At 42.4% G+C, this 24,071-nt stretch overlaps 1 protein-coding gene across 2 annotated transcripts in view; it reads right to left on the bottom strand.

Moving 5' to 3' along the window:
* Positions 1-6,371: 6,371 nt before the first annotated feature.
* LOC122560343 (short transient receptor potential channel 4-associated protein-like) overlaps positions 6,372-24,071 on the bottom strand; it is a 95,558-nt gene continuing 77,858 nt past the window's right edge. For both annotated transcript variants that reach the window (XM_043710992.1, XM_043710990.1), the window contains 2 exons: positions 9,884-10,090; positions 6,372-7,188 (listed from right to left, as the gene is read on the bottom strand). In XM_043710992.1, the coding sequence (XP_043566927.1) occupies positions 7,051-7,188; positions 9,884-10,090 (345 nt within the window). In that variant the 3' untranslated portion in view covers positions 6,372-7,050. The remainder of the gene's footprint in view (positions 7,189-9,883; positions 10,091-24,071) is intronic.

Here is a 24,071-nt window from a genome sequence, read left to right on the forward strand (position 1 = left end):
TCCTGAGGGGTGGGGACCAAAACTGCTTTATAAAGTCTGGTGTTTGGTTAGGAGTTTGGTGATTTGGGGAGTTGGTGATGGAAATGCTTCTTTGCTTTTGCTATCATTCAGAATTGTTTTCGACTCGGTTAGAGAAGCTAGTCGTCCGGTCAGTATTTGGGAATTGATTTAGGTGTATTGTATTCCCCATGTTTAGGGCAGTAGTAGGTACCAGTGGTAAGGTTATTAAAATGTTTGAAAAAGACAATATTGAATAAAATACATAGTTAATACAAACACATTAAGGGTTTCAGGACAGGTGATACTTCAAGCTGTAGCATATGGATTTCCTCAGATGCCAATTTGATCCCACAGTAAATACATCCCTAAGTGTTTGCAGCTTGAGAAACAGTAATTAAGCTGGAGGCCAAGTTGCAGACAGTGACACACCATGTCGGGCTAAAGGTATCTGGGTACCTCATATCAGGAGACAGTCACCACCTTTGGCTGGTTGGACTGGGTTAAATAAAGCCTGACTGCAAATGAAGCAGGAATGGAGACCTGGAAGCGTGCAGGCTAGGTACACCATGGAAAATAATTTTGTGAAATGCCAAAGCAATTCAATCCTCAAGTCAGAAGTATGCTGTAATATTCGCTACTTACCTGGATGGATGCAGCTCCCACAACACTCAAGGAGCTTGACACCATCCAGGACAAAGTAGTCCACTTCATTCATGCCACTTCCACAAACATCCACTCATGTTTAGTAGTCGTGTACCATCTACAAGATGCAATGCAGAAATTCAAAGATCCTTAGACAGCACCTACCACAACCACAAACACTCCCATCTCGAAGGACAACGGCAGCAGATACATGTAACCACCACGAATCCCAGGTTCTCCTCCAAGTCACTCATTATTCTGATTTGGAAATATCTCACCGTTCCTTCATTATTGCTGGATCAAAGTCCTGGAATTCCCTCCCTAAGACATTGTGGGTCTACCTACAGCACTTTTTTCTACAGGGTTTCAAGAAGGCAGTTCACCACAACCTTCTCAATGGCAACTAGAGACAGACATAAATGTTGGCCAGCCAGCAGTGCCCCATCCCACAAGTAAATTTTTAAAAAAGGGCAGAAACCTCAGCCTTTGCATTTGTTCTTTCAACTTGCTGGGATGAGTGATAGGGCTTCAGGATAGATGAGATAAGTGCTACTGACATGGTGGTGCAGAAAGCCGTTCATGGTGAGAGATCAGAAAAGAGTGCAGTGGTAGTATGGGTTATAGTGAGGGGGGGGAAATTGATACTGTTCTCAGCACAAAGGAAAAGTTGATCAGGCGGTGTATCTGCTTGGTGCCAGGGCTCAGGGCATCAATTCAGGGCTGGTGAGAAATCTGTAGTGGGAGAGGGAGGATCCAGTTGGGAGAGACCTAATTAGACAGGCAAGACAAGGAAAAAAGATTCAGTATGAATGGTTATGATCAAGAGTGAGAAAACAAAATAGTCTTAGCATAAAATAGCTGGGAACATTAAAAACTGACCAAAAAGTGCTAATCTTTTCTCTGCACGTCTATAAGAAATTACAAATGTAGGTCCCTTTTATCAGAAACAGAGGAATATATAATAGGCCAAAGAAATGACAGAGCAATTGAACACATACATTGGCTCTGCCATCACAAATGGATGGATTAATAACCAAATGTTAGGGAACCAAGGATCTACTGAGTGTGGAATTAAAAGATATCAGCATCAGTAAACAAATAGTGTTAGGAAATTAATGAGGTTAAAGGCAATCAAATCACCAGAGCTTGATAACCTACACATGGTGGCCCTGGAAATATTAAATGCATCGGCAGTCATCTTATCAAATTCTATAGATTCTGGAACAGTTCCTATAGATTGGTGGTTGGCAATTGAGAGGGGTAGTGTATTATTTAAATGATATATTGGGAAATGTGGATATATTGGGAAATATGAATATATTAAGGATCTGGGTGTCCTTGTACACCTATGAAAATAGACAGGCAGGTACTGCAAACAATTAGGAAGACAAATGGTATATTAGTCTTCATTGCAAGTGGGCTTGAGTTCAGAAGTAGGTACATCATGCTGCAGTTATACAGAGCTTTGGGGAGATGACACGTGGAGTGCTGTATGCTGTTTTGGGGTCTCTACCCAAGGAAGGATATACTTGTCATTGAGGGAGTACAGCAAAGGTTCACTAGGCTGATAACGGGGCTGGCAGGAGAGGTTAGTTCAACTGGGCCTGCATTCACTTGCATTTAAAGGATGAGAGGGGATCAGACTGAAACAAAATGTTAACAGACTGGACATAGAGAGGATGTTCAGGACTGAGACGAGGAGAGATTTCTTCACTTGAAGAGTCATGAACCCATGGAATTCCCTACTGCAGAATTGAGGAGGCCAAGACACTTAACCTATTTAAGAAAAAGACATACATTTACAGATTTGAAATCACTGGGGGAAAAGCAGGAATAATCGCATTGAGATGTGGGAATCAACCATGATCATACTGAATGGCATAACAAACTCAAAAGAGTCGAATGGACCACTGCTGTTTCTACTTTATGTAAATTGAAAGCAGAATCTCCAAACACAAGGTATACAGGGTAATAACTTTTGGATTAAACCTGAGCCATGTGCAAAATAGCACAGAGCCAATAAGATTAGAGAAATAACTGCATAGCTCAAAACTAGTTTAGGAAAAGTGGGTTCCAGTTTGTGAGCACTGCCCCAGTATTGGGGAAGTGGTATCTGTATTGTTGGGACAATCTACACTTGAAACTTGCTGGGGCAAGTGTTCATGGCAGCCACATAACTGGGCAAGTAGGGAGGACTTTAAACTAAATAGATGGGGCGGGCAATCAAATTTCAAAAGAGGTGGCGACATGAAGAGTAGAGTCAAAGCAAGAGTCAAGGGTAGGGACAGAATACATATCTTAAAATAAACCAACAGATAAAGGGTAAAGGTTACACAAATAATACAAATGGACAAAACTAAATATTTTGTATTTATAGCATACAGCAACTGGAACAAAATGAAAATATCATAAGTAGAATTAAGATAGGATCTGACACTTATTTCAGAAACAAAAAAGAAATTGCTGGAAAAGCTCAGCAGGTCTGACAGCATCTGTGGAGAGAAATCAGAGTTAACGTTTCGGGTTGAGTGACCCTTCCTCAGAACCAAGGAAGGGTTACTCGCCCCTGGAACATTAACTCTGATTTATCTCCACAGATCTGCTGAGCTTTTCCGGCAATTTTTAATTTTGTCTGATTTGACAGCACCTGCAGCTCTTTTGGTTTTTACCTATTACAGAAACAAGGTTTCGAAATGAGAGATTAGAATATTTAAGGGTAGAGAATATTTAGGAAACACAGGAAGCTACAAAAAGGTGGAGCACTGTTTATTAATGAAAATACAGTAAAGGAAGAAAAGTTTAGAAAACTAGAATATAGCAGCAGCTTAAGTCAAGATGAAAGATGATAAAGACAAGTAGTCAATTGTAGGAATGGCATCTTGGCCCCCTAACAATAACCACCAGTAGGATGAAGCCAAATAATTAATGGGAGCTTATCAGAAAGCTATAAAGTTAAACATGGGACACTTCATTCTACATTGTGTTCCTGCCTAACATGTGTCCGGTGTCTGCTACACTGCTCTAGCGAGGAACAGCACTAGCTGGGGGAACAGCATCTAGTTTTCCACTTGGGGACCTTGCAGACCGAAGGGGTAACTTTTTCACACAGAGGGTGGAACATGTATGGAGTGAGCTGCCAGAGGATGTGGTGGAGGCTGGTACAATTGCAACATTTAAGAGGCATTCGGATGGGTATATGAATAGGAAGGGTTTGGAGGGAAATGGGCCAGGCACTGGCAGGTGGGACTAGATTGGGTTGGGATATTTGGTCAGCATGGGCGAGTTGGACTGAAGGGTCTGTTTCCATGCTGTACATCTCTATGACTCAATATTGAGTTCAATAATTTGACAGCCTGATACACTTCCTTCCATGTCTTTTACCCATCTCCACACCCCAGCATAACTAATCTGTTTTCACCCCCTCATATTCCCCATCATCTATGAAGATTTCCTTCCCTGACTTATAACAAATAATCCCCACGTCTAACTTTCCCCCCTCTCTCTGCCCTTCCCCCTCCACCTATCCAGTCAACCTCCATGCCCACCGTCTCCACCATATAACACTGCCATCAATACTTTTTTTGAGAGGCTATTAGTTCTGAAGAAGGGTCACTAGACTCGAAATGCTGACTCTGCTTTCTTTCCACAGATGCTGCCAGACCTGCTGAGTTTCCAGCATCTACAGTTCTTAGTCTTATTTTAAGATTAAGGGCACTTGAAATAGTAAATGCACAAAGGTTGTTTCCACTTGTGAGAGTGTGTAGGACAGGAGGGCACAATCTTGGAGTAAAAAGAGATACTCATTTAAGATGAGTAGGAATTTTTTTTTTTTAATCTCGGAGGTCAGTGAATCTGTGGAATCAGCATAGATCTCCTTGAATGGCATGGCAGATTCAAATGGGGCAAATAGCCTAGCTCTGCTCCTTTGTCTTCTGGAGAAGGCACAGACAATTCTGGTCATTCAGGTGAGGCACTAAAAATGATCCGAAACCGTGCAACTAAGAATGTAACAGTGTCTTCTGAAAAAGGCAGAATGGTACATTATCAATGACTCGGTAGTTTGATTGCAGTTTCAATTTGCACTTTTCCCCATAAATTCATGGTTGTAACAGTAAGAGAACAAGGAGAACCAAATATAAGAAGAAACAGAGTACATTAAAGGCCTGGCCACTTTCATTTCTTGGGGTAACTCTAAAGAGGGTAAAAATGTCCAAGAAATAGTTACCTCAGCCTGTGGTGTTTGTAAAACACATTCCAAATATATTATTGCCTTTCCCAATTTCCTGAATAAATGCCAACTATGACCCATGGAGGAATATTTGAATACCCTTAAAACCTTGCAATAAATTGACAACCCCACTATTTCAAAACAAAATACTTAAGTCAATCCTCAGATGTTCAGATAGAAAAGGAGAAGATTGGGTTTCCATAAGTTTAAAACGTACAAAAGAAAACTCAAGTGTAAGCAGCTCAACTGTATAATGCAAGAGCTGCTACAAGTCAAAGGTGAATTGTTCCCTGATGAACTGCATCCAAATTGACCAGATGTTTTAAGATAGAAAAGAATTATTTTGCAGTTTTTTTCCCTGGAAGATGACACTACTGACCTGGTTTTCTAACGTTCTTTTGAAAAGCAAATCTGCTGTTCTTAGCTGGTGTGGATTATGCATGACTCCAGACCCACATCAATGCAGCTCTCAACTATCCTTTGAAATCGCCACTTAGCACCAGGGCAAACAAGGATTGACAATAAAGGTTGGCCTTGCCAGTAACACCACATCCCATGAATGAATAAAAAAATGTGACTTCAGTCCCACATCACAATGTGCTGGTAGTAAAATACTACATGGAGAATTAGACTTCATCCAATACACTAACATTGTGCACCCACCTCATGTGAATAATTGTTTTTATTTATCAACTTGAACTCCTCCATTACCATTGTTGGACCTGCCATCAACAGTACTTTGTCCTCACGTTCATACGTTACAACACTCACCCCAGATACAAGATATTTGAAGAGATGAAATCTGTACTGATTTCCACACAGCATAAACATTTCACATCCTATACACTTGTCTGAAACAGTGATGCAGAATCTTGTGATTTGATGTCTCATGGATAGATTTTTTTTTAAAAAACTTCCACCATTCTTCCACAAGAATTATAAACTGCACTAGCTCAGGCACATTAATCATTATTTTACACATATATACAACCCACTCATCTAGAGAAGTTATTGTTTTTACACACTATATGCACAAATTAGCGTTCAATTAAAAACCACTCTCCTAATGGCTCAAAGTTTAAAGCTGAGCCACACAGACCAGGAAGACACTTCCATCAGCAACTGATTAAACCACTGTGGCCTAACAGCATCACAGGTTAGAGGGAGAAAAAAAAAGACTTAGTTTACACACTCCAATCAATGTTTACAGCTGCAAGTTCAGGAACAGAACTTGGCTCAACTTTGATGTGCCCCGCTCCAATCCAACAAACTGCAGACAATTACTGTAAAAGTATTACTTTGTGCAAGATACTCAAGGGTGACCAGCACCTACAGAACTGCACCCAGTAAAGAGTCACTGTCTTCAGGAAAACTGGCAAAAGAGAAAACTAAAATAAACAGATGGAGACAGGCTAAGAATAACCATGCACTACATCCCCTTACAGATTTGCTTTACAAAAAAAAAAGTCATAGAAACACTTAATAGATTGTACAAGTCAAATTCTGGGAGTTATTAATACACAGTATATATTATAAACTCAGTATTTAATAAGCTGTACATGTTCAATAAATTTTAGGCTTGATGCTTGAAAGCAGATTCCAGAAGAGAAACAGCTCATTGAAACCCTGATAACAGCAAATGAGTTTCACCAATGTACTTAAAATAAACAATGCTGTGAATGAAATATTAATTTTAAACTCTCAATATACTTTGCCACTGCGATTACACTGAAAGTTGCCATTAGCCAATAGCTTCTTCCCATAACAAAGACTTTTAGATCGGAAGATGCAAAGTGACACATTTCAAAGTCAATATTTAAAATACCAAATTAGAACGGGATATTCAAAAAACGATTTTAAAAGTGCTCCACAGTATGTTTGGCCCAAAGCAGTGCTGGCTCTCAAGCAGCTTTTACTCTTGCACCCAATGATGGAATATCTTTCTTCCTCCCCAAGTCAGTAACATACAGGTTCCAATAACCCAAAAGGATGTTAATAAAGACAAAAGGCATCAATTCATGGTTATAATAAAAACAACTGCAAAAATCACTAGCCAGCTCTTCCACATCCAAGTGCAGGTGTGGAAAAACATCAGACAATAAGGTCTGAATATCCATAGTCTTGGGCTCACTTTGCAGCTGTTTGTGAAGCATTAGTCCAGTTAGTCCACAAGCTGCATATCAATCTTCAGTGAAGTCTTTATCAATGTTCATGTACACTTCATCAATGTAGCTAATGATTGCACAAGGAGATGTCTGGTCAGGACATAGGAGCAGCGATACTGTCTCTTTCCAGTAACTGAAGCTAATGCAAGAGCTCTGTGGGAGGAAGAGGATCAGGTTTAAATCTGAACTTATAACATAAAACATAAGAGTCTCAGCAGATGCTTTCCTGCCCAAGTCCTAAAATGAAGCAAATGATGTTGAGATGGAGCTCCTGCATACCAGGAGTCAAGAGTCCATACCCAACTGACCACTCAATTTATACACAGTATTTTCTATTGTAAGTTACTGTGGAGAAGAACAAGGAAGATATAGAATGTGGGGAAATACATGACATCTTGAAAAATATCCATATTACAGGAGGTGGCGCTGGATGTCTTGAAACTCAAAAGTGTATAAATCCCCAGGACCTGATCAGGTGTATTCTAGAACTCTGTGGAGCTAGGGAAGTGAATGCTGAGCCCCTTGCTGAGATATCTGTATCATCGATAGTCACAGGTGAGCTGAAAGACAACTGGTGGTTGGCTAACGTGGTGTCACTATTTAAGAAAGGTGGTAAAGAAAACCCAGGGAACTATAGACCGGTGAGCCTGACGTCGCTGGTGGGAAAATTGTTGGATGGAATCCTGAAGGACAGGATTTACATGTATTTAGAAAGGCAAGGACTAATTAGGGATAGTCAACATGGCTTTGTGCGCCATGTCTCACAGACTTGACTGAGTTTTTTTAAATAACAGAGGATTGATGAGGGCAGAGCAGTAGACGTGATCCATATAGACTTCACTAAGGTGTATGACCCGGTTCCTCATGGGAGGCTGGTGGATAAGGTTAATCTCATGGAATACAGGGAGAACGAGCCATTTGGATACAGAACTGCCTTGAAGGTAGAAGACAGAGGGTGGTGGTGGAGGGTTTCTTTTCAGACTGGAGGCCTGTGACCAGTGGAGTGCCACAAGGATTGGTGCTGGGTCCACTGCTTTTCATCAGTTACATAAATAATTTGGATGTGAACACAGGAGGTATACTTAGTAAGTTTGCAGATGATACCAAAACTGGAGGTGTAGTGGAAACGAAGAAGGTTTCCTCAGATTACAACAGGATCTTGATCAGGTGGGCCAATGGGCTGAGAAGTGGCAGATGGAGTTTAATTTAGATAAATGCGAGGAGCATTTATGGGTGGAAAAGTAAATCAGAGTAGGACTTTTTTACTTAACAGGAAGGCTTTGGGGAGTGTTGCTGAACAAAGAAACCTTGGAGTGCAGGTTCACAGTTCCTTGAAAGTAGAGTCACAGGTAGATAGGATAGTGAAGACAGCGTTTGGTATGCTTGCCTTTATTGGTCAGAGTATTGAGTACAGGAGTTGGGAGGTCATGTTGCACTGTGCAGGACATTAGCTAGGCCACTTTCGGAATATTGCGCGCAATTCCAGTCTCCTTCCTCATGGAAGAATGTTGTGAAACTTGAAAGGGTTCAGAAAAAGTTTACAAGGACAGTACTTGGAGGGCCGAAGGGCCTGTTCCTGGGCTGTAATTTTCTTTGTTCTCTTTGATGTTGCCAGGGTTGGAGGATGAGCTTTGGGAGAGGTTGAATAGGGAGTAGCTGTTTTTCCTGGAGTGTCAGAGGATGAGGGGTGATCTTATAGGGGTTTATAAAATCACGAGGGGCATGGATAGGATAAATAGACAGTCTTTTCCCTGGGGTGGAGTCATTCAGAACTGGAGGGCATAGGTTCAGGGTGAGGGGGGTGATATTTAAAAAGGGACCCAAGAGGCAATCTTTTCACAGAGGGTGGTGCGTGCATGGAATGAGCTGCTAGAGGAAGTAGTGAATGGTGGTACAATTACACCATTTAAGGCGGCATCTGGATAGGTATATGAATAGGAAGGGTTTAGAGGAATATGGGCCAAGTATGGACAAATGGGACCAGATTAGGTTAGGGTATCTGGTCAGCATGGACAAGTTGGAATGAAGCATCTGTTTCCATGCTGTACATCTCTCTGACATGGTAACTGAACAATTTTGTGTAAAGCTTTCCAGAAGGATGGCTAGAAAATTAGTATAGCCGATGCACAAAAGGATCAAGATGTCGATAACATTAAATGAGAAATATATAGAAATCAGTGACTGTGAATCTGTATTTGAAGCAAAGACCATGTTAATATTCTGATTAGACTGGTAATTGAAGAAAAATCACAATAAAAGGGAATCTGGGACAGAGAGGCATGGGTGAGTGAATTAGGAGACTACACATGATGGAACAACATCTCATTAGTTTAGGACAAACTGCCTGTTGACAGATTGTAATCGCTTGAAAACCTTGCAAGTTCAGACAGCAAAACTAAAAACCAAGATATTATCCATGCAAGTCAAATCAAGTCTTGGCACAAGTACACAAGTGTTTTCGAGCCCCACTTCAAAGCTTCACAGAATTGGACAATGAGTTATGATTCTAGACACAATTCACCTGAGGTCAAGTTTAGCACAGTGAGTGAACTTTAACCTTCAGTTTTAAGGGTTGATCATAAATGCACTATTAAATAAATCTTTTTATAATTTCTTAGACAAATGTCAACATCCCCACTGCACAGCAACCATCTAGACATACAGCTCAAGACAAAGGATAGCCATCTGGTCAATCATCAGGATGCTGGCCTGATTACATATTTAAAGATAGTAAATTAACATTATAAAATTTAAATCCTACAGGCATGAATCCTAAGTAAGAACATATTCAACTTGTGTTTAAGGATTTGAAAACTTTAAGATTCATGCCTCAGCTTTGCACACTCACATTCTCCAGGCATGTGCTGTCCTTATCTTTGTTGAGGTAATGCTCTTGCCAGAAGCGCAACAAGCTGTGGAAATTATTGAGGAGGAAGCCTGGATATTTCTCGCAGTGCTCCTTTTCCCGTAAAGCATTCAGATAGAATGGCAGTTTGCCCTTGCGTCTCGCTAACATTAAGATCACCAGGCTCGTGTTCAGACAGCTAACATTTTCCTTGAATAGGAGAAATTAGTGATTAGCAGAAGAACCTCTTTTCACAACAATCATTTGAGTAAGCACAAGACTCATCATGATACAATACGAACAGTCTTTGCTGATGCATCAGGAGTGATCAGCCCAACTAAAGAGAAACAGTTTTTCAGTTTTTGTATCTTTCAAACCTTCTGAAAACCAAATTTTTAAAAATAATATTTTGCCTACATTGAAGGTATGTCATAAATAAGACCTCATGCTTCAATTTATTAACTTTGTTATTAAATTTCCACATTTCATTCAACAATGTGCAACTTTTACATGGACTGTTACAGCAGGGCTAACAGCATTAAAGAGTCTGGCAATTCACTAATTGGCTCTGAATCCTCAGCAACTCTTTCTGGCGAAGTGTAAAATGAGTGATATGACTCTGAAGAAAATGTGTCACCTGACAAAGCATTGTTATAATACACCAAGATTGTTTTGTTTCATCATAGAATCGTACAGTTCTGAGGAGGCCCTTTAGTCCATCGACTCTGTACCATCAAAACTATGCTAAATCTACCCTGGCTCCACTAACACGAGGGCCATAATCTTGAATATTATGACATTTCAAATGTTCATCCTTATTGAAGGCTTGAGGTTTTCTGCTTCAACTAAACAGGTATTGCACCCCTCTGGCTGAAACATTTCTTCCTCAAATCCCCTCTAAGCTTACCGCCTCCCATCTTAGAAGTACACTCCCTTGTTATTGATCCTTCAATGAAGGGAGGACAGCTACTTTCTATCACACTTCCCCACCCCCACCACCCCAAATACATCTGTCAGGTAAAACCCACCCTTCTATTTTCCAAAGGAAACAACCTGAGCTTATCTAGTATCACTTCTTCACTAAAGTGTTCCATCCCAGGAAACATCCTAGTGAATCTCCCCTACTATAACCACTTCCTTCCTAAAGTGCAGTGACCGAAACTGCACACAGTACTTCAACTGTAGCCTAACCAAAGTTCTGTAATTTTGGAGAAGATTTATAGCTCAGGGTGAGGTTCAGGTTTAAGTTTGCTCGCTGAGCTGTTGATTTGTTCTCAGACGTTTCAACATCATGCTAGGTAACATCAGTGAGCCTCTGATGAAGCACTGGTGTTCTGTCCCACTTGTTGTGGGTGTGTCTTGGGTGTTTTACTATTTATGGGTCTGTTGTGGTTGGTGATATCACTTCCAGTGCTTTTTCCTAGAGGTTGGTAAATGGGGTCCAAATTAATGTTTTTGTTAATGGAGTTTGTTTGAATGCCAAGCCTCTACGAATTCCCGTGCATGATTAGATTAGATTCCCTACAGTGTGAAAACAGGCCCTTCGGCCCAAGAATCCACACTGACCCACCGAACAGTAACCCACCCCGTCCCATTTCCCTCTGACTAATGCACCTAACACTAGGGGCAATTTAGCATGTCCAATTCACCTGACCTGCACATCTTTGGACTGTGGGAGGAAACCCACGCAGACACGGGGAGAACATGCAAACTCCACACAGACGTGTCGCCAGAGGCTGGAATCGAACCTGGGACCCTGGTGCTGTGAGGCAGCAGTGCTAACCACTGAGCCACCATGCCGCATGTCTCTGTTTAGCCTGTCTCAGGATGGCTGTATTGTCCCAGTCAAACTGATGTCCCTCTTCGCCTATGTATGAATACTAATGATAGTTGGTCATGTGTTTTGATAGCTAGTTTCCTCCCTGTCTGTCCAGGATAATGTTTGTTGCAGTCCTTGCAGGATATTTTGTATCTGATGTTTGTTCTGCTGGTTGTTGGTACAGGGTCCTTTAAATTCATCAGGAGCTGTTTCAGTGTGGTGGAGATTTGTGGGTGACCATGATACATAGGGGCTAGAGAAATCTGGTCGTCATCTGAGACGTCTTTAACGTATGGCAGGGTGGCTCAAGTCTCTGGGCACGTTGTGTCTTCCTGTTTAGGTCTGTCGTGCCAGAATTAGCGGATTGTGATTATTGAGTACCCATTAATCCTGAATACGTTGTATAGCTGTTTTTCCTCGGCTTCTTGTAGTTCCTGGGTGCTGCAGAGAGTTGTGGCTCGTTTAAATAATGTTCAAATGGAGCTCTGTTTGTGGGTGTTGGGATGATTGTTCCTGTAGTCGAGTATCTAGTCAGTGCGTGTGGCTTTCCTGTAGACACTGGTCTACAGCTCTCCGTTGGCTTTTCCTATATAATTTATTCTGGATCAACAGGTACCTGATAAGCTCAGTCTGCCAATTCCGTGCAGTTCATATAAAAATCATATACAATAAATAAAAACACCAGTATCGATCTTATATTTGAAATATTTGAGAGAAAAACAGGCTAAACACTAAATGAAAAGGAAATGTCTTCAGTTTAAGACTAGAAATATTCACCAATCAGCTGCTTTCCCTACAGTCCTATCACACTGTGGTTGATGACACTCCACCGCTGACATCTCTGCAGGTAGGGTGCTCGATCCATGTGTTTAATTCCCCCATGCCACCCAGCTCACCTCTTGCACTGGAACCTATTTCTCACAATAAACCTCAAAGCCCTTTAGCATTAAGTTCCAACTTTGAACCAAATTATCAACTACAGGTACTGTGTTACACTTGAACACAGACCTTCTGGCCCAGAGGCAGGGACACTACTATTGTCACAAGAGCCCTCCACCCTTTCTCACATAACAATTCTCAGTTACAGTAATCAGCATCTGAGTTAGTCAAAGGATTCAAGTGCCACTATCATGTCATGCCTCTCAGACTATTTTAAACTTAAAGGCTGCTGTCTGAATTTGACAATCTCTAAAACTAAGCTTGGAAAACCTCACATTCACTCGGCCTCTGATCAAGTTGACTATGCTGTTTAATCTACCAAACAATGCAGAAAATCGCCAGATATGTTCTATCCATTAAAGCAGGATAAATACAACCCAGCTAATTATTGGATAAAAGCAAATTACTGCGGATGCTGGAATCTGAAACCAAACGAGAAAAAGCTGCAAAATCTCAGCTGGTCTGGCAGCATCTGTAAGGAGAGAAAAGAGCTGACGTTGAGTAAAACTGACCTTTTTGTCAAAGCTTTGACAAAGGGTCAGTTAGACTCGAAACATCAGCTCTTTTCTCTCCTTACAGATACTGCCAGACCTGCTGAGATTTTGCAGCTAATTATTGCACCATTTTATTCTCAATCACCTGTAAAGAGATGCAGGAGTCATCGACAGCGCTACTGGTAGGAGGCCGAGATCAAAACCCACCTCTGATAACTAAAACCAAAACACCCAGACAGGCTCGCCTCACCTCAATCTGTTAAGTGTGAAAAGTGGTATAACCTACCTCTCGCATTCCAATCTGTTATAAAGGACTGGTTAAATGAAATCCCTTCACTCCTTGTAATCAACAAGTAACAATTTATCTAACTCCAGTGAATAAATTAATAGAACCACTAACAAATTGAACAATTCCCCTGTTACCACTATTCCCAAATAAACAAAATTCTAATGGTATACTGTTCCAATAACTAAAAGTCCCACTTACAAAATACAACTAAAAAGTTAGACCTCAGTTCTATTGAAATTACAGCCAGGATACGTCTTCCAGAATACTCCGCACCCTCTCCGCTGATCATCTTTCAAGAACGCCTCCTCCTTCGATTTTGCGCTTTCGGAATATTAGCTAAGAGTGCCGCTGTACCTTTAGTCAGATGGTTACTCAGAGCCGAGTGCGCTAATCTCAGATGACAGTTTGCTCTCTGCCAATTTTCAAATGCCCTCTTCTTTTATTCCCTTGATGTCTTGTTAAACTTCTTTACAATCAGATTGATTTTCAGTTGTCAAAACCACCAGATTTAAGTTTAATTGGTCCTTAGTCTCCACCTACCTATCTTAAATTAATTGGCGAAATTTAAAAATGTATTGTCTTCGTAAAAATGCTGCTTTGCCTGCTAACAGTATAATCTTTGATACAAATGTTTCAATATGAGCACCTGACTACTGTCATGCTGCTACCCCAGACACTCTTAAAACTCTAAGCAAAGAAAAAAAATCTAAAGGAACCACAAACTCTCCTCCCCATCATTTTACAAACATTCAATTTTAACATCCTGCCTTCTAATTCACAAATACTGTACCCAACATTGCAATACTACCAAGTGACATTTGCCTAAAGGAATAACGTGCTCACCAATGTGCAGTTTGGGTTCTAGCAAGTTCCTGACCTAATTATAGCTTTGGTAAAAATATGGACAAAAGAGAGCTGAACTCTAGAGGGGTGGTGAAAATTATCGACCTTGGTATCAAGGTAGCATTCAATTAAGTTTAGCATCAAGAAGCCCAAGCAAAACCACAGTCAATGGAAATCAGGATGAAAACACTCCACTGGTTGAATCTGTACCCAAAACAATTAAAGATTTTTGTAGTTGTTGGAGATCAGTTAACTCAGCACCAAAAGAACAAGGAGTTCCGTGGTATGTAGTGTTCTAGGCCTAATCATCTTCAGTTGCTTCATCTGACCTTCCCTCTGTCATAAGGCTGGAAGTGGAGATATTCACTGATTGCACAATGTTCAGCACCACTTGTGACTCCTCAGATACTGAAGCAGTCCATGCTCAAATGGAGCAAGACCTGGACAATATCCAGGTTTGCGCAGAAAAGTGGCAAGTAACACTTGAGCCACCAAATACCAGGCAAAGATAATCTGACAGGACATTAAATAGTGTTACTGTTGTCCAATCATCCACTGAGTGTTACAATCAATCAGAAACTGGACAATCCATACAAATATGTGGCTAAAAACAGTAGGAATTCCACAATAAGCAACTGACATACTAACTTTCCAAAGACCATCCACCGTCTTCAAGACGCAAGTCAGGACTGTGATAAAATACTTTCCACTTGCCTGGACAAACAGTTCCAACATTGCAATAAGCTTAACATTTTCCAGGACAAAGCAGCCCATTGATCAACACCTTATTTAGCAACTTTAACATTCACTCCATTCAGTACTAATGCACAGTGACAATACGGCGTACCATCCAAAATACAAAGTGCAGTAACACAATTGCTCCTTTAACAGTACCTTTGATTCCTGCGACAATAAGCCACCTAAGGACATCAGGTGCATGGGAACACCACTGCTGTAGGTTCTCTTCCAAGCTACTCAACATCGCAATCCAGAACTATAATTGGCATTCCTACATTGTTGCTGGGTCAAAATCCTCAAGCTCCCTTTCTAATGGCACAGTGGATGCATCAACATTCCAAAGGCAGCAGTCTTTCAAAGAGACAGCCTGCTAGTATTTTCCTCAAGGGATGGGCAATAAATACTAGTCTAACCAGTGATCTCCCCCACTCCACCCCAACATTCTATGAATTAATCTTTAAAAAGTCCTCCAAACGTTGACACCACAGCCCCAAATTAAACTCTACAAATGACTAATAGAACATAGCACAGAACAGGCCCTTCGGCCCACAATGTTGGGCAGAGGATTATTCCTAATCTAAAATAAAATAACCTAACCTACGAACACCCCAACTCACTGCCGTCCATGTGCATGTCCAGCAGTTACTTAAATGTCCCTAATGACTCTGCTTCCATCACCACTGCTGACAACAAATTCCATACATTCACAACTCTGCGTAAAGAACCTATTTCTGACGTCTCCTCTATACCTTAAAACTATGATCTCTCGTGCCAGTCAATCCTGCCCTGGGAAAAGTCTCTGGCTAATGACTCTATCCATGCCTCTCATTACCTTGTATGCCTTGATCAGGTCATCTCTCTTCCTCCTCCTCTCCAGAGAGAAAAGTCCGAGCTAAGTCAACCTCTCTTTGTAAGACAAGTCTTCCAGTCCAGCCACCATCCTTGTAAACCTTCTTTGCACCCTGTCCAAAGCCTGTGCATCTTTCCTATAATACGGCGACCAGAACTAGACACAATATTCCAAGTGTGGTCTCACCAGGGTCTGGGAGAGCTGCAGCAAAACCTCACAGCTCAAACTCGATCCCCCTGTTAATGAAAGCCAAAACACCATATGCTTTCTTAACCTTCCTATACACAGCATGGCAACTTTTGAGGGATCTATGCACTTGCACACCAAGATCCCTCTATTCCTCCACACTGCAAGATCCCTGTCTTTAACCCTATATTCAGCATTCAAGTTTGACCTTCTAAAATGCATCACTTCGCATTTATCCAGGTCAAACTCCCATCTGCCCATTCTCAGCCCAGCTCTGCATCCTATGTCACGCTGCAGCCTGCAACAGCTCTTGATATCAACTGTACCCCCATCCTTTGTGTCATCAGCAAATTTACTCATCCACTCCTTAACCTCCTCATCCAAGTCATTTATAAAAACTACAAAGAGCAGACGCCCAAGAACAGAGCCCTGCGGGACACCGCTCACCACTGACCTCTATGAAGAATACTTTCTATCTCGAACCATCTTTGCCTTGTCAGCCGACCAATTCTGAATCCAGATAGCCAAATCTCCTTGCATCCCATGCCTCCTGACTTTATTAGCCTACCATGGGGAACCTTATCAAATGCCTCACTGAAGTCCATATACACCACATCCACTGCTCGAACTTTGTTGATCTGTCTTGTCACCTCATCAAAAGAACTCTAAGATTTGAGAGGCATGACCTGCCCCTCACAAAGCCATGTTGACTGCCTTTAATCACGCTATGCTTTTCAAAAAAGTCATAAATCCTATTCCTCAATTCTTTCCAAAACCTTGCTGACCACAGATACAAGATTAACTGGTCTGTAATTGCCAGAGATTTCCCTATTCCCCTTCTTGAAAAGAAGGGCAACATTCTCCTCCCTCCGTGGAGAGTGAGAAAGCAAAGATTTTGCCAGCGGCTTAACAACCTCCTTTCTTGCTTCCCGGAGCAATCTAGGATAAATCAGGTCTACCCCTGGGGACATATCAATCTTAATGTTTGCCAAAATTTCCCGCACATCAACTTCATCAATGTTGATCCGCTCAAACCTGTTTCCCAGCTCCTCTAAGTTTTCATTCCTTTCCTTACGTCCCTTTCCTTAGTGAAAACCGAAGCAAAAACCTCATTGAGGGATTCCCCTATCTGCTTAGGCTCCACGCACAAGTTCCCTCCGCTATCCCTGACTGGTCCTACCTTCTCCCTCATTCTCTTATTTCTCATGTGTCAGATTACAACAGGATCTTGACCAGATAAGCCAATAGGCTGAGGAGTGGTAGATGGAGTTTAATTCAGATAAATGAGAGATGCTGCATTTTGGGAAAGCAAATCTTAGCAGGACTTATACACGCAATGGTAAGGTCCAGTGTTGCTGAACAAAGAGACCTTGGAGTGCAGATTCATAGTTCCTTGAAGGTAGAGTCACAGGTAGATAGGATAGTGAAGGTGGCATTTGGTATGCTTTCCTTTATTGGTCAGAGTATTGAGTACAGGAGTTGGGAGATAATATTGTGGCTGTACAGGACATTGGTTAGGCCACTGTTGGAATATTGCACGCAATTCTCGTCTACTTCCTATCGAAAAAATGTTGTGAAACTTGAAAGGGTTCAAAAAAGATTTACAAGGATGTTACCAGAAATAGACAATAGACAATAAGTGCAGGAGTAGGCCATTCTGCCCTTCGAGCCTGCACCACCATTCATTATGATCATGGTTGATCATCCTCAATCAGTATCCTGTTCCTGCCTTATCGCCATAACCCTTGATTCCACTATCCTTGAGAGCTCTATCCAACTCTTTCTTAAACGAATCCAGAAGTTGGAGGATTTGAGCTACAGGGAGAAGGTGAACAGGCTGAGGCTGTTCTCCCTGGAGTGTCGGAGGCTGAGGGGTGACCTTGTAGAGGTTTACAAAATTATGAGGGGCATGGATGGGGTAGATAGGCAAAGTCTTTTCCCTGGGGTAAGGGAGTCCAGAACTAGAGGGCATAGGTTTAGGGTGAGAGGGGAAGGTATAAAAGAGACCTACGGGGCAACCTTTTCCACAGAGGGTGGTATGTGTATGGAATGAGCTGCCAGAGGAAGTTGTGGAGGCTAGTACAATTGCAACATTTAAGAGGCATTTGGATGAGCATATGAATAGGAAGGGTTTGGAGGGATATGGGCTGGGTGCTGGCAGGTGAGACTAGATTGGGTTGGGATATCTGGTCGGCATGGACAGGTTGGACCGAAGGGTCTGTTTCCATGCTGTACATCTCTATGACTCTATGAGTAAAATGCCTTGGGTTCTCCCTAATCCTTCCTGCCAAGCCTTTTTCATGAGCCCCCGCTCTCCTCAGTCCATTTCTGAGCTCCTTTCTAGTAAGCCTGTAAGCCTAACCATATCTCCCCTTTAACGTATAAAAGCTACAGATCATTTTTAACATTATACACCTGCAGGCTCCCGAAGCTGCTCTGTTTCAGAAAAATAATGTTGATAAAAGTTTCATTGTCCTAACCACTACAAAATGTGAGCCATTACACGTTAACCATGTTTTTAAGTGCGAGCAGCAGCGGAGGTAGGACGAACTCGGAAGACTGCAGATAAGGTAAGGCAGTTTTTATTAAAATTACTTACTGGTAGTGGGCAGCGGAGCTTTTCTCTTTCACAGAAGGAGCGGGAGCAGCAGAGGAAGTGACGGGGACCAGAGGGGTAGCCGGGAAGGTAAGCAGTGAGTATAAATACTCACCCTTCGAAGCCAACGGCCATTTTAAGTGTGAGCAACAGCAGAGAAGGAGCGGGAGCAGCGGAGGAAGTGATGTGGACCGGAGGGGCAGCCGGGAAGGAAAGCAGTGACCATATATATCAGCAAGGCAGCTAAACCAGAGACTCTACTGCTGTAGTGTCTCCCACCTGCCGCCCTCCTCTAACCTAGTTAATAAGTAGGAAGAGTGGGAGCGACGTCCAGGGAACTGCCGATAGTATATCTGGGCAGTGGCTGAACCCGAGACACTACACATGTCTCCCACCTCCCCCCTCCTCTAACCAAAAATAGGACTCTGGTTTGTTAAGGTAAGGATTTTCTATTTCTTTATCGGTGAATGGTTAAAATTTTACTTTATCTGGTTTATCTATTAATTGTTTTTTAGAAAAAGACTATAGCAGAGAGGTATCAAAAAGTATTTTAACTCAAACCTATACAAAGTAATAAAGTAATTAACTAAGCAGAGATGGCTGGACAGGTGATGCACTGTAGCTGTATGATGTGGGAGCTGGCTGATCCCATTGTGAATGGCAGTGACCACATCTGCAGCAAGTGTTGGTTGCTGGAAAAACTCCAGCTCAGAGTTGATGATATGGAATCTGAGCTTCAAACACTGCGGCACATCAGGGAGGGGGAGAGTGACCTGGACGCTTTGTTTCAGGAGGCAGTCACACCTGGGAAATTAAGTAATTCACATTCAGTTAGTGATCAGGGACATCAGAGTGTGACTGTAAGTGAGGCAGGCAGGGGAAACTTGAGTTCAGGAGTGCAGGAGCCTCAGCCCTTGACCTTGTCCAACAGGTATGAGATTCCTGCTCCCTATACGGATGAGGAAAAGGGCTCTGGACAGGATGAGCCAGCTGACCACGGCACCATGGTGCAGAAGGCCATTCAAGAGGGGGGAGCAAAAATACAAGTTGTTGTTATAGGGAATTCTATAATTAGGGGGTCAGATAGTATCCTATGCAAGCCAGATTGGGAGTCTTGCACGGTGTGTTGCCTGCCCGGTGCCAGGGTGCGGGACATCTCTGACCAGCTTGAAAGGATATTGGAGCGGGAGGGGGAGGATCCAGTTGTTGTGGTCCACGTTGGGACTAACAACATAGGTAAAGCTAGGATGGAGGACCTGTTTGGGGATTATCAAGCAATAGGAAGGAAATTGAAGTACCAGGTCCTCAAGGGTCATAATCTCCGGATTACTGCCCGAGCCACGTGCCAATTGGCATAGGGATAACAAAATTAGGACAGTAAACACGTGGCTAAGGGATTGGTGCGGGAAAGAGGGATTCCATTTCATGGGGCATTGGCATCAGTTTTGGAACCGGGGGGATCTGTACCGTTGGAACGGTCTCCACCTGAACTGATCAGGTACCAATGTTCTAGCGAAGAGGTTGCAGGGGGTTCAGGACTGGCAGTTAAACATCCAAAGATTTACAACTTATCGAAAAGACAGGGAAGTGGGCAGAGGGAGCGGGGTGGCCTTGTTAGTTAAGAACAAAATTAAATCTATGGCACTGAATGACATAGGGTCAGATGATGTATAGTCTGTGTGAGTGGAATTGAGGAACCACAAAGGAAAAAAAACCATAATGGGAGTTACGTACAGACCTCCTAACAGTGGTCAGGACCAGTGGTGCAACATGCACCGGGAAATAGAAAAGGTATGTCAGAAAGGCAAGGTCACGGTGATCATGGGGGACTTCAATATGCAGGTGGACTGGGTAAATAATGTTGCCAGTGGATCCAAAGAAAGGGAATTCGTGGAATGCTGACAGGATAGCTTTTTGGAACAGCTTGTCATGGAGCCCATAAGGGAGCAGGCTATTTTGGACCTCGTGCTATGTAATGAACAAGACTTTATAAAAGATCTTAAATTAAGGGAACACTTAGGAAACAGTGATCATATGGTAGAGTTCAGTTTGCAGTTTGAAAGAGAGAAGGCAAAATCGGATGTAATGGTGTTACAGTTAAACAAAGGTAATTACGAGGACATAAGAGGGGAACTGACGAAAATCGACCGGAAGCAGAGCTTAGCAGGGAAGACAGTAGAGCAAAAATGGCAGGAGTTTGTAGGTATAATTGAGGATAGAGGTTCATCGCCAAGAAAAGAAAGATTATCCAGGGAGGGATTAGACAGCCATGGCTGACAAAGGAATGCAGGAAATGTATCAAAGAAAAAGAGAGATCCTATAAAGTGGCCAAGAGCACTGGGAAATCAGAAGATTTCCCAAACAGAGGATAACAAAGAGAGAAATAAGGAAGGAGAGGATCAAATATGAAGGTAGGCTAGCCAGTAATATTAGAAATGATAGTAAAAGTTTCTTTCAATACATAAGAAACAAACGACAGGCAAAAGTAGACATTGGGCCACTTCAAAACTGATGCTGGAAGCCTAATGATAAGCTAAAAGGTCTTAAAATTGATAAATCTCCTGGCCCCGACGGGCTACATCTAGAGTTCTGAGGGCGGTGGCTGAGCAAATAGCGGAGGCATTGGTTGAGATCTTTCAAAAGTCACTGGAGTCATGGAAAGTCCCGAATGATTGGAAGACCGCTGTTGTAACCCCCTTGTTCAAGAAAGGAGCAAGACAAAAGATGGAAAATTATAGGCCAATTAGCCTAACCTCGGTTGTTGGTAAAATTCTAGAATCCATCGTTAAGGATGAGGTTTCTAAATTCTTGGAAGAGCAGGGTCGGATTAGAATAAGTCAACATGGATTTAGTAAGAGGAGGTCATGTCTGACAAACCTGTTAGAATTCTTTGAAGAGGTGACAAGTAGGTTAGACCAGGGAAACCCAGTGGATGTGGTCTACCTAGACTTCCAAAAGGCTTTTGACAAGGTACCACACGGGAGGCTGCTGAGTAAGGCGAGGGCCCATGGTGTTCGAGATGAGCTACTGGCATGGATCGAGGATTGGCTGTCTGACAGAAGGCAGAGAGGGGATAAAAGGTTCTTTTTCGGAATGGCAGCCGGTGACAATCGGTGTCCCGCAGGGTTCAGTGTTGGGGCCGCAGCTGTTCACATTATATATATGAATGATCTGGATGAAGGGACTGGGGGCATTCTAACGAAGTTTGCCGATGATACAAAGTTAAGTGGACAGGCAGGTAGTACTGAGGAAGTGGGGAGGCTGCAGAAGGATCTAGACAGTTTGGGAGAGTGGTCCAGGAAATGGCTGATGAAGTTCAATGTGAGCAAATGCGAGGTCTTGCACTTTGGAAAAAAGAATACAAGCATGGACTACTTTCTAAACGGTGAGAAAATTCGTAAAGCCAAAGTACAGAGGGATCTGGGAGTGCTAGTCGAGGATTGTCTAAAGGTAAACATGCAGGTTGAATCCTTGATTAAGAAAGCAAATGCAATGTTGTCATTTACCTCAAGAGGGTTGGAATATAAAAGCACCGTTGTGTTACTGAGACTTTATAAAGCTCTGGTTAGGTCCCATTTGGAGTACTGTGTCCAGTTTTGGGCCCCACACCTCAGGAGGGACATACTGGCATTGGAGCGTGTCCAGTGGAGTTTAGAAGATTAAGGGGAGATCTAATATAAACTTACAAGATAATACATGGTTTGGAGAGGGTGGACGCTAGGAAATTGTTTCCGTTAGGCAAGGAGACTAGGACCCATGGACACAGCCTTAGAATTAGAGGGGGTAAATTCAGAACAGAAATGCGGAGACATTTCTTCAGCCAGAGTGTGGTGGGTCTGTGGAATTCATTGCAGCTGAGTGCAGTGAAGGCTGGGACGCTAAATGTCTTCAAGGCCGAGATTGATAAATTCTTGATGTCACAAGGAATTAAGCGCTACGGGGAGAATGCGGGTAAGTGGAGTTGAAATGCCCATCAGACATGATTAAATGGTGGAGTGGACTCGATGGGCCGAATGGCCTTACTTCCACTCCTATGTCTTATGGTCTAACCACTAATTGTGTAGTTTAGAGAACTCCAATGAACTCACTTGTAACATCACAAATGAGACCAGTTTGTCTTCAAAGACTGGGGTATAACAGACATTTTTGCCCCTGCCCTCATCATTAAGAATTTTCTTTCTTGAGGTAAGGGTATTTCCCTTCCTAACAATTTTGTCAAATAATTTCTATTGTGGATTGGTTGCTCTGTGACTCAGTCCTAAACCATGATTTTAAATACAGTTACAGGCTTGCTGTAACTCTCAAGGCAATTGCTCCAGCACTGGTACGTATGTATATGGCACTTATCAAACTAAGATTTAAAATAATTCATCACTTTGAAGTTGGCCCCTATGAGAAATCTTCAAAGCAACAGAAAAACTTAGACTGCATTCAGAATGTAACTTTAAAAAGAAAGGAACATTACATCATTTAAAATGGAATGCAGTCACATGCCCTCAACATTCAGTAAGCATAACTTGTGGATTTCTGAACTGATAGCAGGTAACTAGAGAGGGGGGTCTTGGAAGATGGGTTAAATTGGAGGTTAGACTCAATATTATACCTTGGTTTACTTCAAAAGGCAAGTACAATCAATTGAAACATGTGAGAAAATTAGTTGAAGCAAAAGTGAACTTAGACAAAAAGTAAACAATTTCCTAAAATAGAACATAGAAGAATACAGCGCAGTACAGGCCCTTCGGCCCTCGATGTTGCGCCGATCCAAACCCACCTAACCTACACTAGCCCACTATCCTCCATATGCCTATCCAATGCCCGCTTAAATGCCCATAAACAGGGAGAGTCCACCACTGCTACTGGCAGGGCATTCCATGAACTCACGACTCGCTGAGTAAAGAACCTACCCCTAACATCTGTCCTATACCAACTCCCCCTTAATTTAAAGCTATGCCCCCTCATAATAGCTGACTCCATACGTGGAAAAAGATTCTCACTGTCAACCCTATCTAAACCCCTAATCATCAAGTCACCCCTAAACCTTCTTTACACCATTGAAAACAACCCCAAGTGCCTCAGCCTGTCCTCATATGTTCTTTCTACCATACCAGGAAACATACTGGTAAACCTCCTCTGCACCCGTTCCAGTGCCCCCACATCCTTCCTATAGTATGGCGACCAAAACTGCACACAATACTCCAGATGCGGACGCACCAGAGTCTTATACAACTGCAACATGACCTCAGTACTCAATTCCTCTACCAATAAAAGCCAGTACGCCATATGCCTTCTTCACCACACTATTTACCTGGGTGGCAACTTTCAAAGATCTGTGTACATGGACACCAAGATCCCTCTGCTCATCCACACTACCAAGTATCCGACCGTTAGCCCAGTACCCCATCTTTTTATTACTCTTACCAAAGTGAATCACATCACA

Source organism: Chiloscyllium plagiosum, chromosome 20 (genome assembly GCF_004010195.1).
Source record: "Chiloscyllium plagiosum isolate BGI_BamShark_2017 chromosome 20, ASM401019v2, whole genome shotgun sequence".
Classification (NCBI taxonomy): domain Eukaryota; kingdom Metazoa; phylum Chordata; class Chondrichthyes; order Orectolobiformes; family Hemiscylliidae; genus Chiloscyllium; species Chiloscyllium plagiosum.